Source organism: Dinoponera quadriceps, unplaced genomic scaffold (assembly GCF_001313825.1).
Source record: "Dinoponera quadriceps isolate SergipeBrazil2010 unplaced genomic scaffold, ASM131382v1 scaffold1782, whole genome shotgun sequence".
Taxonomy (NCBI): Eukaryota; Metazoa; Arthropoda; class Insecta; order Hymenoptera; family Formicidae; genus Dinoponera; species Dinoponera quadriceps.
In genome coordinates, this window is record NW_014555947.1 from 549452 (window position 1) to 567056 (window position 17605).

Below are 17605 nucleotides of genomic sequence, written 5' to 3' on the forward strand. Positions count from 1 at the left end.
ACGCCTAAAACATATGAGAATAATTAACTGGGCCTTTCATGTTTTAAAGAAGAACGGTAAATCCATACAATGGTTTTTCTATCACCGTTCAGTGTCTGAATTTTCAGATCAAAAGAGAGAGAGAGAGAGCGAGATAGAAAAATATATCACGAGTGAAGAAGCTTGACGAGATCCGCACGTTCACCTCCTTGGCTTTCAACCTTTCTTTTTAAGATTTCTCCGCCTGAAATTGCGTTCACGACGATGATCACCGCTACTTTTCGACTCGTTAAATCTCGTTTCCCCGACGAATCTCCCATCGACAGCCGACGAAGGGATCGATTATAGTATTTACCTTTCATTATTCCTCACTTCTCGAGCCCGCGTGTAAGCGGTTTGACCTTACCAGGATAAAAGACGGATTCTACGCGGACGACCGAGCGTGTCCCATAAGGCATTAGTATTCTAGCGGGTGTGCGAGGCTGGTTGTACGGTGCTAGTACTGGCGAGGCTACGTGCACGCGTGAGCGGCGTGCCAGTGCGTGAAACTGTGCGTGCATTGCTAACACGATGCGTGACTCGCCGTGATTCGGCCCTAAAGGTCGACGGCGAGCGGCGCGCCGCGACCGTTCCCCGATTTTTTTCGTCAGACGAAAAGCTCGCTTTTCGCGAAACTCTAAAAATAAACGCGCGTCTCTCCTCGTCGTGCGGAGGAGAACGATGCTAGAACAGCAATTGGAATCTGTTGCACGTAGAGGCGTCGACGAGTCACTCGGTTTCATCATCGGCGAAGGCGATACGCGTCGCGAGAGCGCGTCCGCATTCGCGGGGAATCGCAAAAATCTGGCTTGCGGCGAATTGAATAGAAAGGAATTGCGAGATACACAAAGACGAATCGTCACGGGACCGACGCCGCTACGCCTCCGCGTGTCGTTCGCGTAACCCTTCACGATCGAACGGCCCGGGGATCGCCGGGAGATATTTACTCATTAGTCGCGCGCGTGTAATAAGGCTGCGACGCGGGGTTTGCGTCAGAACACGATCGTCGCCGTCATCGTCGTCGTCGCGACCTTAAGAATCTAGTTTATTTCGCAATAAATTCCACGCTCGCTCGCGCGAGCCGAGCGAGCGTGCGATCGAAGGCGTATATGTACGAACGCCGCGCGCCGATGTGATTTGTGCCTCGCGCCGGCCCTAAAGGTCGGAGTGGAGAGATGCAACGGTGCACGCTTGTGCAACGGTCCTTTCTCGGTTTACGGATTTCTGCGAGCCGCCCGCGGCGATGCCGGTCAGGTTGCACCTACCTACCTACACCTATCCGCTCGTCCGAGGGAAAGAGAGTGCGACTTCCTCGATTTCGAGTCACCGTTAACGGCCGAATCATCGAACTCCGGCTGAGATGAAGCTTACGACAAGCGGCCGGATCGGAAAAACCGCGCGATCGTGACTTGGGATTATTTTTCTACGATATGATTAACGACAATTGCGCAAAATTGCGACCGATAGCGGGATGTTTCCAGATGTCTTAGATATCCTAGGAATTTTAGTCTCAGTCCGATATTTTGACGCTACTTTGACGCTCTTCGAGTTCGCGTCTATTCAGAGATGGCCTATGGACTAGGAAAAATTTGCTTTCACGATACTGACATTTGTTAATTTCTCTCTCCTGAACTTTCAATTCTACAAATTTCATTCTAATCTTAAATAACTTGTTTTGACGCTGAAACAGCGTAAACGAGGGTTTAAGATATCATCAGAGTCAAAGTAGGAATGAATTATAATAATAATAAATTGTAATATTTGCTTTATCGGTCGATGCATCTAACTAACAGACAATTCGATGACTATATCTTGAAACGTAAGAATGATGCACGACCAATTGGCGTAGCATCAGCTTTACAACTGCTATTACTGCCTAGCCAGCCCCGATTATTTAGATGTTATCACTCCTTATTAGACGTATAAATTAATTCGGTGCCTTTAATTTCATCCATTTCTAGTATTTTAAATTTAAGCATTTTGCCGCTCAACTGTGATTTTAAAACGAGGTCATATATGTTTAGAAAACATCATGTAACATTGCAAAATGATCAATATAAGATTGGGAAATAGCAGTGAACAAGCAAGTATTACTATCGATGAAACGCATATTCGGTGCTATATTTTCTTTGCATTTCAACTGCAAAAAACGTTTCCGAAACCATAACAGTAATTTGTTCAGCTCTTGGCAAAGATATAGTGAATCATACAACAACCAAAAAAGAAATATCAGAGATTTCGAGAAGATCTCGAGAAAGCTTGTGTGTGTGAATGCTCCACGACAACGTTTGACCTCACGTGGCAAAAGAAACCTCACGCGAAAAGACGCCGATTTTAATATAAGACGAGAAGTTATACCGCACCCCGTTTATCCTTCAGATTTTCACTTATTTCGGTCGTTGCAACGTCATTTAACTGACACATATTTTATAGCAACAATACAGGATGTTCGGAAATATATCGATAACTTTATCGATTCAAAAACCCGCCGAGTTTCTATCGCAATGGAATGCGACAGCTACTCGATAAATGCTGTAAAGTCATCGGTAATAACGGAAATTATTTCGACAATTGAAATTGCACACCTTTCGTTGGTAAAGAAAATTTGGTTTTTTGATAATCAAAGCACCGAATTAATTTACACGCCTAAAATATTATTAAAAATTGAATTTCGCTGTCTTAGCTCTTACCGTGTTGCAGAATGAAAAGTTTAACAAGGACGAGAATTTCGACCCGAGCTAAGAATCTCATTCCGAGAAACGCGATATTCGCGAATGGAGATTCCGTGATTCGAAGGATGTTCATTTGAATATGCGGACTGCGTCTGCCATAAATCCGAGTACCGGTGTGTCCCGAGGAAACGGGTAATTTAAGGGAGATAGAGGAGGGAATTTTTCTTCCTGCGGAAAATTAAGAAACGGGAACTCTTCTTACGACATTTTAATTTTGCAGCGCGAGACGCACTTCCGCGTTGTGCCCACCTTCGGTGATTGCCGAGGGAAGAGTAGGCACCTGTAATTTCATACGGAATGAAAATTCCCTGCCGGCCTGCCGTCCAATTCATGCCGCCTCTTGCGCGATACGCGCTTTTGATGTAATCAAGTTGGTTAGGCGCGATCTTTCCAAAGCCGAGCGCAGCATCCGGCGAATTACCGTCGGGCTGATATCCGCGCGCTTTACCGGTCTGATTTACGACCGAGTGTAATCTCAAGCAGCCGCGTATGAGCTGTCCCATTAAACTTGGGATCGAAGGAAACTTCGCCGGTTCCGCCTTCCCCGTTACCGGTACTTCGCGCAATTGTGCATCCTAGTTTTGCACGGTCAAAAAATCATCCGATTCGCCTCGCGCGAGCGCTGGAAATGCAAAGCTTTCGGGCCGAAAACAACGGTGGTCCAATTGCCCGCGACGCGAGAGTTACATCTCTCGGAATAAGCCGGTCGATACGCGCAGACAGTTATTCTCAGAATGCCGTTTGGCATGATTAACTTGATACTGCGAAATTTCGCATTTAGCACATACGAAGAGATCGAATCGTCCCTCTAATTTCGGCGAATTCGCGCGCTGAAAGAGAGACGAACGGTAGGTATGAATATTCGGCCGGGTCGGATTCAAATTTTATGAAAGAATATGATTTAGGAACGAATTCGTCGGAGCTCCGCTCGAAGTGCGTCATTAAAGACGAGGTGAGAAATTAAACACGAAAACGGCGTTAACCGCGACGGAACTGAAAATAAAAGTTAGGTTCTCACTACGCGGAAAAGGATAATTCCCTGGCACAGCAAACTTTATCTTGTCACAGCAAGATCCGTCGATTACTGTGTGGCCAGCTAAATGAATTGTTAAGAGCGCTAACTGCCGTTCGTTGAATTACTTTGCTGAATCTATAAATTTATTTTGCTGTAAGGACAAATTAGTAATGTAAGAAAATATTATTTTGTTCCAACAGCAAATTAACGTGTCCTAAGGAGAAATTCACTCGGTAGAATATTTTCTATGCTGGTAAACGAAACTGTTTTCACCCTGATTATGAATAATTCGTTAATTTAGTTATGCCGGCGAAATTTTATCGCAACGAATACGCAGTAGCAACGATGGTTTCGCTACAATAACGAAATGACTTTTCTCCGTGTATTATCTACGATATAACGATTGTTAAAAAGTATTTACATGTCTCGCCGACGCAATTACTAGCGTAATTACGTTTAACAATTCTGAAACATACCCCCGGCAGTTAATTAGAACCGAAAATTCCAGCACACGTAAATGTCGAGGTCGCAATAGTTCCCGACGTTACAAACGATTCAAGTCGACCGCCGGCGCCGCTACCGCGGTAGAATTCGCGCGCTCCGACACGTAATTAATTATGCGTACGCCGCCGTATCGATCAATCGCCCGTCATTGGTTTTCACACGGCGCAGCTGATCGTCACCGCTTGGCTAATTCCGCGTTCTCCGTCTATTAAGGCCCGTATTTATCTTCGCAATTCGAATTTCGTCACGTGGTATCAATTTTAAAATTCTATACCAAATTAACGAACGGCTTGTCTTGCTCGCCTCTATTGTGTGCCTAAATTTCATTCGTCCTTCGATAATCAACGCGTTTTCGCGTTCTTTCGGGAGAAAACGAGAGTGCACTGAGAAAAAAATCGATGATTACCTTCGTTAAAAAAAATATTGTATCCACTGAATAAATTACACGCTAGCGCAGCAATATGTTGCGTTGATAAAATCGCTAACCAAATCGCAATTGTTGAATCAATTGATAACTCGTTGCAGTAGTTGTATAATTTGTTTAATGGGCTAAACGTTGTGTTTGAAAAATTTCGTCCGTTTAAGCAAACCCGAGTCGAAATTTTGATCCTACATTAAGGTCGGATCTTATATTTAACCGTCTTAAAGATTCGACTATAAATTCCGGTCCAAGTCTATTTAGTTCTACATTAAGTCTTCCAGTGGAGAAAAAAGAAGCAACTTCCCATTTGCAGGATCAAAGGAGCACTAATAGTGTACTTTTGATGCTCCAAAAAAGAATTTAGACTTCCCGGAGAGAGATGTTAAATTCTACATTGTCTTCGAGTCGAAGAAACGGAAACAATTCCATTTGTAGCATTGAAGGAGCGCGAATAGGGAAGACCTTTGAAGACTCAGTGTAAAACTTCGACTTGAGAAATTTCGTTCCCTTTTTTCTTTCAGCGCGGCATTCGCGAGGAACGGAGACTTCAAGCGGCCGAGCCTTGGTCGCCCGTGCTGGAGGACGCCGCTGGCTAGACAAGAAGCTGGCGTAAGAACCGCGTGCACAAGAGACCGCACGCGGTTTACGTGCATACGACGTTAAGCTTGCCTTCAGAACGAAAGAATGAACGTACGTATCGCACAGTCTTGCAATTACGCGTTGACGCAATCCCTCACACTCGGGGCGCATTGCGGGCTCGCTTTCTCTCATCCTCCGAATGATCGGCCGGAACGCTGGATTTATCGGGATATCGGGGAAGGACCTTGAGAGGATCCTTCCTCCGCGAGACCGCTCTCTTTCTCCTCGTCCACCTTCTCGTCCTTTGCCTCCGCCTTTCTCGGCTTTTCCGCCCGTCACGCGTCATTTGAGGTGGTGGCACGCACGAGGCGATGCACGTACCTCATATATCCCGCACCACCACTACCGTCGCGTTACGTAACAGGATTAACAATGAAATTCCCGGTTTCCACAGTGTGGCGAAGCACGGCGAATCGCCGTGACGCGTGGAAGGTACGCAACGCGCGCTCGCTTCTTGCGGTATGCCGCGCGACTCGCAATACTCCACGCCGAAAAAAAAAAGAGGAGAAAAGAAGAAGGAGAATACAACACGCTGCAAAACCGCATCGGCACTTCCGGCGATAGCCGCGCGTTTTACGTCTTGTTCGTAGCGTGTTCGCTTTCCTGACGGAAAGAGAAAGGAAAGAGAGGGAACACGGGGAGAGCAGTATCCCCGATGAGCGGAGTCGAAGACGATGGTGTCTTCGTGCGATCGAAAGGTCGAATTCCACGAGCGATTTCGTGAACGGGAGGAATTCGCACGCGGGACGTCCCGATCTTACTGCGGTAAGTTCAGCGTTTCTGCGGTCTCGATGTTCCCTCTTGCAAAATTTTTATTCTCTAATGGCAAGGTCGGGGTCGAATTCGACCCTGTGCTCTGTTTTGTTCATTTTTCATCTAACTAATACACAAAATGGATAAAAGAAGTAAATAATAATGTGAAATTTTGTCCTATGTTTATTTATAGATGAAGATATGCAGTAAAGTTTGCTAACTGACTTCAAATAATTGCAGCAAAATGCTTGGAAAACGCTCCGACGTTGTGTAATGTTAAATATAACCGTATAAATTTTATTCGTCTCGTATACAGGTCATGTGCAACAGTTATTTCAGTTTGAGGACTAGACGACCACAAGTTTAATTTAAATATGTGATTGGAATACGGACGAATATTATTATCGAGTCGAGTTCAGATCTATCTTTGCATAATATCTAAATAAAACTCCTTGAAACGGTCTTTCAATTCGCATCTATTTTCGCACTCATCATCTCTCAGCATAACTCGTGAATTCTTAATTTCGATAGTCTAAAAAAAGCGTCCTTTACGAATGGATATAGCCTAAAATAAGATTCCTTCATGAAAATAGGCAACAATGAATGATATAAATTAACGACAATGAGAAATATCGAAAGAATAATTGGATCAGCTTCCACACATAAGGAGAACTTTACATCGCTCGAAATGAAAAGATTCTTCAGGAATGCCCGTGTCACACAATATATATTTAGCGTCTCCAAAATTTCGCATAATATCTCACAATTCGCTCCTTTCAATAAATATATTCACACACATAATGTTGGTTTCTCCAAAGTCTATCGTTCCACGGAGTGTAAAACTACTGTCATTTGTTTACACAAGCCACCGGGACTCTCGGCAGGAATTTTTTATTTGTGTAAATTGTCAAGCTGTCGAGTTGTTAATTACATTTAATCGCGAGCGACAACCTGATAGAGGGTTCTTGTCGCCTAAGTAGATCTCCCGAGACATAAAATGTGTGCCGTTCAGAAGGTGGAGTTTATTTGCAGACCTGGATAGATTTTCGACCGTCATAATTAAAAAAATATGACGGTCATTCCCGAGATATACGTGCTATTTCGCGTCAGTTTTTCCCAGCATTACGTAACGTAGTTCCAGATATATCCAAGCGTCCTTCCCTGGCTGTTTTGCATGTCATTCGTGAGTTCATAAAACATTTTGTCGACCGTCTTCAAAAAACCGGAGCGGTAGTGATGCAGAAGATTATCGTACTTGGAGATTTTCCGTTCGCGGCTGCATAGAGCACACTTTCCTGTGTAAGCAATCGCGCTGCGCGCGTGGAAGTGGGAGCGTCTTAGTCTTTACGACGGGTCGACAAGAACAACACAGTCGCAATCTTTTGATATTCCAAGAAGCGGTCACTGCGTTAACGTTCGTCAGGAGCAGCTTCACAGCGACGGCAGGCTCCTGCAGAACCATCGCCGGGAAGTTTACACGCAGCGTCTCCGACGTTCCGGGTTGTAAGTGTTCAAACAACTTGTTAAGCCTACGGGTGTACAGCAAAAAAAGAATTAGCGGGTCTTGCTTTCGTTTTCGTGTGTGTGGAAAATTGGGAGAACTACACGGAAAATGTTTTAACACACGCGTTTATCTTCATAAGCTTCCAGAAAGAAGTTTTAAACGCATCCGGACACGGTCCGTAATACTGTAGGTCCTTCACCTGTCCGTTACAACGATTACTGTAATACACTATGTATGTGCTGTATAATTACTTCTGTTAATTACGTTACACGTAATACGCTATGTATATATTACATTACGTATGTAATATAGCAAGCTTGAAGTAACCGCCGATTCAAGCTTAATACATAAATCACGTCAATCTGCATATAATGGAATGTATAGAATTATAATCCGTTTGTAACGGGTTTTGACCTCGTGTATATATGTACATCCGTAAAGCTGAAAATCGTATAAATTTTCGATCCAGAAAATAATAAAGCATACATGATCCATTGTATACATATTGTAGCGAACGCAACGATGCTCTATTGTGTCATACGTTGAAATAATGCTACGCGGTTTGTACGTACCTTTAAAGTGGGCAATACGCACAAACAACTCAGCTTACAGATAGTTCTTGGCATCTGATTCGGAATTAGAACGTTTGTGCGGAGACTTATCCTCGCGGAATATTGAACAAACAGCTCGTAATAGTAGCCAGGCTTAGTAGGTGTGACAGAGACGACGATGGTTTCACTTTGTCCAGCGAGAACGGCACCCGTAGACGGATGTATTTTTACATCCTGTTCCACGTTCCCGACCGGCAAATTGCAATGGCTGCACGTCATCTCGTAAAAGACTGTCACAGGACTCGAGTTGCGCACGAGGAAGCTCAATTCCTTCGTGGCTTTGTACGCTTGAATTCCGAAATTCAATTCGTCGGGCACCGACTGCGGATACGCAAAAGTGATACTAAAAAAAATCAATCCTCCATATAAACATTAATCAACAGTAATATTGTAACTCAATGTTATAATTTCTCACTTAACAATGTTCGTATCCCGATGAGAAGATCCACGTGCAATCGACGTAAGGAAGTCGATTCCACGTCAATTCGACGTCGGTTTCACGGATGTAACAATTACATTGTGAAGTGGGAAATCTTAACATTATTATAATGTTATTGTTAGTTGATGTTTACTGGGTCGTTAATATTTATACACCCATCTTGACAAATTATTAGGCTAATGAGTTACTTCGAGAAAGCCGACTTCGCATCTTCCTATCACGCGCGACGCCACGGAAACTCTCGTACCGACGGGAATTTCGTCCTTCAGTACGGTTAAAATGCAGTTCACGTCGAAATAATAACTTCCGATTACTGTGGGGCAAAATTCCCACTCGTGAGTGAGAGTGTCATTCGAGTGAATTTCTCCATTCACGTTTGAAATTCGAAGCTCGGGCGTCAAATTAACAAATTCATATCTAAAATATTGGGATCAATCACAAAGAATATTTACAATTATAAACTGACGTTTGGTCTTTTTTTTTACATCAGTGAGAAAATTAGAAATATGTCTGAAAGGATCTTTTCGATAAAATCCAACGAATAAAATCCATAGAAAATGTGCTGATCATTAAAATTGTCACTTCGTATAAGGCATTCTTATTATAGATGATCTTGATCTTTAATCTCCATATACACAGACAAAAAATAGTCTTAAATCAAGAATAAAAATATTCTCATATATATAAGTAATCCTTGTAGAAGAGTATTACTGATAATCACTGGGAAAAATACTAGCAGTCACTGGTCAGTATGTCAATAATTTTTTTAGCGAATTATTGTAGGAATTAATTACTGCGTTCGTACAGAGTATGCGTATGAGAATATTCATATCAATCATTAATTTAAGACCATTTTTTTTGTGCATATGATTCCACGTATCAGGCAAAGTTAACATTCATATCAAGACGCATATTTACTTTATCGCGTGACGAGTGACATTTCGCATGGAGAATCGCTGCAGCGATCGGCAGCCGGGGAAACACGGCGCGAATCTCAGGGTGTTCCGATCGCCGAGAGCTATTTTGGCCTGTTCCGCAAACCCCCGAAAATCGATGAAGCACTCCGATCTACCGTTTCCATTGAAACGAATTGCCCAACGCTCCACGTAAACGCGCTCGTTGTCGCTTTCGGGCAACATCCCGACCACAATGATCTGATAATCTCTGAAGAGTATCGCGATAAATTGAGCGATTGGCGGAAACCAAATGTAAAGTGTACATTTTGCGCATAATACTGATAAATTATCCCCATCATCGGTTTCACGAAAAAGTGGCTCGATTCCGGTGGTATGAAACGGTACATCAACGGCAGACGGCCGAATCTCTTGATCGCGAACGTGGTGTAGACCGGAAGCGAGGGTAAACAGGGAGGCATTTTCACTATGTGCGGTACTTCGTACTGAGGAATCCAACTGTCGGAATAAGCAGGAAAGGAGCGACCTATAAGACAATTGACCTCGCCTGTCGAATCGAATAATCTCACGACGTTACGCAAAGGTGGAGGGAAAAAAATTAATGCGCGCACCGATCAATCGCACGGACGTTGTAGCGGGGAATGCAAATGTCTCCTTGTGATAACTGTCTCCTCGTTGCACCGGGAAAACGTAGCCGACGAGTTCTGACGCGAATAAATTATTACCTCTCCCGTTGGGATCGAATACGATTTCGAACAGAGCCGTCCGGTTCGCCGGCACTTCTACGGTACCAGGTGTCACGCGGAAAATGTCCTCAACATCTGCGTAACGATAAAGATTATTGTTATTATCATAGCCGTATCATTATAACGAAAAGACATTGAACTCTATATTACACTGGAATACTGGACGATTTCTCAACGTGGCATCCAGGACCGATTGTTCCAACTTCTTGATAAGATTTATCCGACAAGCATCTGCTAGGTAAACGTCATCTTAACGATTGTTGTTGATTGGTTTGTCCAATAAGTACCTGCTACGTAAACCTTACCAAGAAATCGGAACAACCAACCCTGGATGTCAAGAAGACGTTAAGAATAATTAAGATAGGTGGCATAAATGCTATTTCCTTTTCTGTCTGGCGATTTCTGATTGATCAATCGACTTTCTATGATCGTTTCTACAGACATTCGAGTGTACTAATTTACTTCTGAAAGATGATGTTCGAGCCACATTGTTTATAGTTTTTGCCATTTTTTGTGGCGCAGAACTTCAACGTTTTTTCGTTCATCCTGTTTCTCTCCAGCAATATTATTATTTTATTAATTACGGAAATCACAAGTGCGATATTTTGAATGAGCTGATATTTTCAACTGGAATAGTACGGCGTAGAAAAGGATATAAATAGTACTTCTCCGTCTCGTTTCGCCCGTTTCCTCCCATGACATCCAGCATTCCAATATAGTATAGAGTTCAGTGAGGAAAGATCACTATCGAAGGGCAGATCATTGATGTATAACGAACCTTGGTTCCATTTGATCAATATGTCGGATCGGCTGTGATTAGTGAGGCATAAGGTTTCCGGAATCCTCTGCGCGACATTTTTCGCCGTCACATCAATTTGACCGAAGTCGATATAGTTCTTGGACAAAGATATTGCAGGTAGATCTTGCGTGATGACAATAATATCGCTCATGTATCCTTCGAAGTCATTTTTTAATCTCGCGAGGCAATTAAAGTGTTCTTGAACATCTGCTTTACGTAATGCCGCGCCGCAGTAGCCATACAGCTCTACAATAATCGGTTTCTACACCTCGGAAGAGATGATCAACTTTTATAACATTTTTACGACCTTCTCTCGCGCATAATCAGTCCAATACATATATATTCATGCCGGAATTTAGAAAGGAAATTATTGAAGACACTGTAAACAGACGACGATGTCCTGTCGAAGTACGCGCGTTATGTGCTCGATAAACGAATATTATAATCAAAAAGTTTCAGTCTCCTATTTACATGATGCAAAATTAAGCACGGTAGGCGGCATGCGTAAGTTCCTTTTCGCCGAGGCGCGAAAGTGATCGTTACATATGTACGGGAATGCGGCTTGATATATCCGTGCGTCGTGTCTACCGTGAATGACCTTTGTACTTGATCGATATCGAACATGAAAGTCGCCACGGTTTCAGAATTGTTAACGAGCCTGATGCGCTTCTTCGCCTCGGCGCCTTCGCATGTGCACATCATGGCTAATTTTGTCGTCGAGATCGAGACTACCGGTCCTGCGTAGATCATTACGTATATATTACATATATGTATATATTACGTATATGGTGATATCAATTTGTCGCAAGCCTCACAATATCGTTCTCATAATATCTATATAATTAATGGCTCACACCTATTTATAATTCGAATGACGCAATTAAGCAGAGCGTTTCATATTTTCAAAAGTTAATAGTTATTATTTTTCTACCTTTTCACCCTTATTTTTTTAGATAGTAAAATCGCAAACGACATAAATGTCTAAAATCCAGACATCTTTTAGATATCTTTAAGATATCGTAATATAAGACGTCTTTAAGGCATTTTTAAGGTGTTTTGAGACATGTAAAATATTTTATGTTAATTGTAAGTTGTGTGTTTCATACCGATGCATATGCCACGAACTTTAATTTCCACATGGCTGTGATTAGAATCCACAATCGTAAAGTAATCCAAGTTTACAGAGGACGGTACGAACGGCCGGTAATATATCTTGCATTTGTATACTTTGCCGGGAGGCAAAGTCCACGAATAACTGCTCAATTCGAACACATGGTCCAAAGGATTAGTGTCGGTGTCCCTTCGGGCTTCGTATACTCGCTCTACCTGTGAAAGAAGTATTACAAAGTTTGTAGCTTTTCATTTCTAATCAACTCGTTCATGGAATTGCCAAAAAGTCAATTTCGTTGTGCTAGCGACTTTCAGACCAATTCGGGCGTTAATACGATGAAACTCGAATCACGATGGGGGAGCCCAGGCGAAACAGATAATCACGATAACGTCAAAATGATGAGATAATGATCGAATCGTGATTGAAAAGTGGGTTTTTTTTATGGTTATTTTCTCGTCATTTTGACGTTATCTTGACATCATAGCGATTTTTCGTTTTGTCCGAGGAAGCTAACATACTGACCCAACTCTCGTTGACTATCTTTATCCATTTCACAGCTACGGCATCTGTCTGCACTTCTCCAAAATCTACATGAATCTCCTTACTTGGTGCCTCACGATAACTATGCATCTTTTGCTTCCAGTTATCCTATTATCAATTATTCTCTCTCCGACAAGACAATCACCTCAAATTAAACGTGCCCCGTGAATCATCGTTATGGAAAAATAGACATCACAAGGATGAAACAATTGAATAAACCATAGTGATATCTCGATCTCGCGCGATCGATGTCTCGAATTGAAAACGTCATCGTCCGATGACGCACTGTTCCTTCGATATGCACTTTCTGTACTCTCCTTTATCACTCATCTTTATTCCTTCACCGTTCAACGCTTGTTGAAAGCGTTCAAACAGTATTCACAGTCAGATCTCACACTTGAAATCGTTTAAATTCACCTTCCGACGCTTCATAACCAATGAAATGAGCCGTAGAGTTCATCTGAAGGTGAACTTAAGGCGATCTTATAGCCTGTTCTTTTTATTTGAACTGCTGAACTGGTGCAATAAGTTGAAGTGAGAAAATATATACTTGTCTCGCTTAATATTTTTCTCACTTCAACTTACTGCACAATAGTTTTCTCACTTTAACTTACTGCACTAGTTCAGCGGTGCAGCGAAAACGAACAGACCTAATATAAGATCTGACGAAAAGAACAACAAAATTACACTTTCGGTGCAGCTGAGAGAAGCCGATAGACGTCGAGAGTGACGTCGTCATTCATTCGTCGCTACCCCGGGAAGGTGATGCACCTTCGTGGTAACGACGACACAGAATCGGCTCCGGCCGCTCAATTCCACGGAGAAAAAATCTCGCAGAATCGGCGCGGAGTAAACGGCGTCTCGTCACCACCGCACCGCGTTTCATCCGGCCACGCAATTCCTCACACGCGCATTCTTCATGGCTTTGTGACACGGCTCCGTTGCCGCTACGAAAATGGCCCATCAACTGGACAACATCTATCTGCTCATCCTATTGCCAAGTATAATCGCGCACCTGTGCTGGTGCGCGCATGGCAATTACCAGGAGTGTAAGTTTCCGCCGAATCGAGATAGAAAGAAAAAATCGCGAGAGATCTTTCGTGTTTTGCTCGTAGCCTCACTCAAGTTACTCTCTCTCTCTCTCTCTCTCTCCATTTCAGATGTTCTTGAGAGCGACAAAATCTGCCATCCATTAAACAGAAGTCACTTGCACGACATACGCAATGCATCAGCGGTGATCATCAATTCCAAATACTTCTTCAATCGCTGGGTCGTCAACTTAGACCGCTACTGCAAGTATACTTTCAGAACTGCCAAGGGCGAGGGTCTTTTCGCTGTCATTCACAACATGTTTTTCCGACGCAAGAATAATGGCGCTTGCCTGGATTACGTACGAGTAAGTTACAGCTAGTGATTTAGAAGCGAACTGTATAATATGTATCTTCCTCTGGTACAGCCGGACCTATGTTGATATGATTCTATATTGAAAGAATCTGGCTTTTAGTTTTTCTATTTGTGATCTCTTCGTAGTATTCTTATACTTGTAGTAGGCAACTAACGAAACTAAATAATGAGACAATTTTGACCTTGTGGAACTTGTCCCACTGTACAAATTATCAAAGATGTTGAATTTAATAGTAATATTTGTTTTTAATTCAAACTTAGTTCTTAACTGTTATGCATCATGTAAGGTTCCTAACGACATACTGTTGTAATTTATATAAAATTCTCAAATTTTAAGTACTTTACAAGTTTATATAAATTTGAACTTTTCACAGCTTATTGTTTCAGGAAGTAGATAAAACCTATTGTTGTGCTAAATGCTTCAGTCCCAATTGATGAAATTTGTCAGAACCGAGTAGATTCAATTTTTGCACATAAGAAAGAAATGTGCTCATTGTGTATTTTGCATTGGAGAGATTCACGCGAGATTTTTGATAGTAGAGCAAAGAATCCACCGCCGGATTGTACCTTAAGTGATGCAATAACAATCATTACTCATAAAATTAGACTTCTAACAGATACTTTATCAGTTTAAAAGGAGTGACGGTCACCAGACATCTGAATTCTGCGGAGAGGTGCAACTCAACTCGCTGACCTACTCTGAGTTTCCCGTCTCCTTGCATGATCACATTTACAGTGAGTTCGAACCAATTCACGGCCGATCCTCGTCGGGGAAACTAGAAACTGAAATATTTATCTCGAAGGAAGAGGTACCGAAGGGGCAGACTCTGGATCTGAAAATAGTTTATACTCCGTACAGAGGTACGTTCAACACATTTATCATTCTAACATACGCAGAGGGACACAAATTACAGATTTCATTAACTGATCCACTTACAGAGTGCGGGACGGTGGATGCTAATGAATTCAGGCCAGTCCGCTATAACAGCTGCATCCGGAAGGAGTACATCTGCGACAGGATTCACAACTGCTGGGACACCGTGTGCAACGACGAAGTGGATTGCCCGCCGAACACGGACGTGCTGTCCCGGGAAGACAGCACCACAGAAGTAACCGTTGGTGCGGTCACCACCGTGATTCTGTGTTTCATCATATTCGTCATGTGCCTGTGGATCTGCAAGCGTTCGCAGAAGCTTTGCTGGTCGTCGGATTGCGCCGGGCCGAACGTGTGCTCGCGGCCGGGCTCGTTGCCGTCGGACGCGGACGGGTCGGCCAGTCGCGCTGTACCCTCCGCCCCCATGCTGGAGGTCGCGGTCTCCTCCCCCGTCGCGGACAAAGATTTGCCACCCAGCTACGACTCGTTGTTCCCCGAACAAAGTAATCCTGCCAGATCGTAAGTTATTGAGTCCGTTCGAGCTTAATCGTCTTTCAACACTCGCCAACACGCCGTCTAATGTTTTAATTAGACGCCGCGTTGTGTATACGCGCGCGCGGTCAGTGACGTAATCGGACTGGAGTTGTTGTCGCAGTGCATGTCGTGTCACGACCGCTTCTCATCCTCTTCTCACGGACGAGTAGGCTCCCGCAGCCTCCTGCGAGACAGCGCGCGAGAACCGAGGAGACTGTCGCGAGTGGAAGGGCCTTGATGAATTGACGAATGCCCGCTACGTCGATCTCGATTGTATCTCAATTCGACCGATGCAATCCTCGTAGCCCTTACAATTGGTACTCAGTGCCTTCCCGTACATAGTTATTACGTCATCGTGTATTCGATTTCAAAACTTGTTTGGGCTCTTTTCTTTTGGACGCAGCTCGGAACGCAGCCAAAAACTCAGTGCAATCGGAAAACTTCTCGGTATCGTTCAACGAGTATCTCTCATTGGACTATCGGACTAGGTGTTCCAAAATGTTCAAACTGTATTAAAGCCAAGTGTACACACATTACCACCATATACTAAACGTAACGTATTTCGTTGTTTTCCTGTATATTAATGAAATTACGAGGAGTGTGCAGTTCAGTGATGCATTCTGAAAGAATGCTCCCCCACCGACGGCTAAGCGAACGTTTTCTGAAATTTACTGGAAAGACTCCGGAAAGTGATGTCGGTCGACCGAGCGGTGTGAAAGGAGCGAAAGAGTGAGCTTCTTCATACGTAACACAACTAGCGAGCTCGGGACAGTCGAAAAGCGATCGCTCTTTGGACATTTAATAGCATCCATTACACGATGCATAATATTTTTCGTATGTCTTTGTCTTCGTATTATGTGCGATTACTGTTCTGTATATTAAATGTATGATTACTTTTCTACCCAAACTTTGGTTATTTATTAATGTTAAGAGTGACAGAGCGACAGAGCCTCCGTGCAGAAAAGCGATCATAAAATGTTCAAAGTGCGATCGTCGTCTCCAGCTCGCTGGCTGTACTGAATCGCGTGAAAGAACTCTTTCGTGTCTCATATCGCTTCCCGAAGTCACGTGAATTTCAGAGAGCTTCGCTTGGCTACACGAATATGTTAAACGGGATTTATAATGAGAATGTAAGGCATAAGCCTTAAGAAATAGACTAATCACAATCGATTATATTCCTCATATTCGACCGGTGATCGGTTAATTTCTTAAGGCTTATGCCTTAAATTCTCATTATAGACCCCGGTTTATGCATGTGTTTGTACCGGGATTGGTCAAATGATGGAAGTGGGACATTCTTTCGCAACGCATCACTGATGCAGTTATATTTTCAGCTTAGTTACAATTATAGTGTATCTTTCTTTTTTTTTCGCATAGCTTGTAAGTACGTCGTATTATAGCCAATATTCTTAAATCTCACCGTGTTTTGTAGTGTCTTGTAATAAATATTGATAAAGATAATGTTAATGATATAAAGATATCGAATAATATATCGGAGACTTTCTGGTGACAATGAAGAAACAGCGGCCTAGGACTAACTTTGTCAACGAAACTTGGACTTTATATATCATCGTGATGACGCAGTATTCTAATTTCCATAAATATTTAATCCTTAAATGTTCCTTTAAATGTAATTAAAACGATGTCTTATTGGCGGCTATCTATTCAATTTACGCTACCGTACGTACACTGCTATCATGTTTATGGAAATACAACTGTCTCGGAAGCAACGGAATTTTACGATTTGATGAGATCCTCTATTGCGTCTCACAAGTGTTCACGAACATTTGCGAAAGCGGTGCGTAAGTTTATATCGTACAATATGTTTCGAAAAATGACTTGGCATGTGCAACTTGTTTTGTAATAACTTTTATATATATATATATTTTTTTTCACATATCAAGTATACAAAGTTTTATATAACAATATACAAATTCCACAGATGCGTGTGTATATTAGAAGAACGAATGCAGTCTTGATAAAAAGTATATATGATAATATTGTGTATGTGTATATATATGTTCATATATATATATATATATATATA

General features: G+C 42.6%; 2 protein-coding genes across 5 annotated transcripts; one reads left to right on the forward strand and one right to left on the reverse strand.

Annotated features, from left to right (window-relative positions):
- Positions 1–6770: 6770 nt before the first annotated feature.
- Positions 6771–13481, reverse strand: LOC106746098 (coiled-coil domain-containing protein 108-like). The gene is given in 13 exon segments (XM_014622309.1): positions 6771–7247; positions 7338–7611; positions 7709–7785; positions 8159–8518; positions 8825–9053; positions 9555–9800; positions 9872–10076; positions 10162–10371; positions 11075–11357; positions 11567–11832; positions 12202–12421; positions 12729–13217; positions 13434–13481. Coding segments are annotated over 12 exon segments (2736 nt in total). The 5' UTR covers positions 12837–13217; positions 13434–13481; the 3' UTR covers positions 6771–6989.
- A 1-nt stretch (position 13482) lies between these two features.
- On the forward strand, positions 13483–17422 carry LOC106746096. Of its 4 annotated transcripts, none has more exons than XR_001374576.1 (5): positions 13483–14142; positions 14780–15011; positions 15090–15543; positions 15680–15875; positions 15962–17422. XR_001374576.1 is itself a non-coding variant. In XM_014622308.1 (5 exons), exons 1-5 carry the CDS (start codon positions 13702–13704, stop codon positions 15726–15728), a joined length of 1065 nt encoding a protein of 354 aa, XP_014477794.1. In that variant the 5' UTR covers positions 13485–13701; the 3' UTR covers positions 15729–17422. The 4 variants fall into 4 exon arrangements, 3 of the variants coding, with proteins under 3 accessions (XP_014477792.1, XP_014477793.1, XP_014477794.1); XM_014622308.1 differs by having other exon boundaries at positions 13485–13795; positions 13907–14142; positions 15680–17422; XM_014622306.1 differs by having other exon boundaries at positions 15680–17422.
- Positions 17423–17605: the final 183 nt, after the last annotated feature.

Coding starts and splice junctions, on each gene's coding strand:
- LOC106746096 (XM_014622306.1), top strand. CDS start 13,702: ATGGCCCATCAACTGGACAACATCTATCTGCTCATCCTATTGCCAAGT. Junction 15,012..15,089: donor AGTTTATACTCCGTACAGAG/GTACGTTCAACA, acceptor ATCCACTTACAG/AGTGCGGGACGGTGGATGCT. Junction 15,544..15,679: donor CAAAGTAATCCTGCCAGATC/GTAAGTTATTGA, acceptor TTGTTGTCGCAG/TGCATGTCGTGTCACGACCG.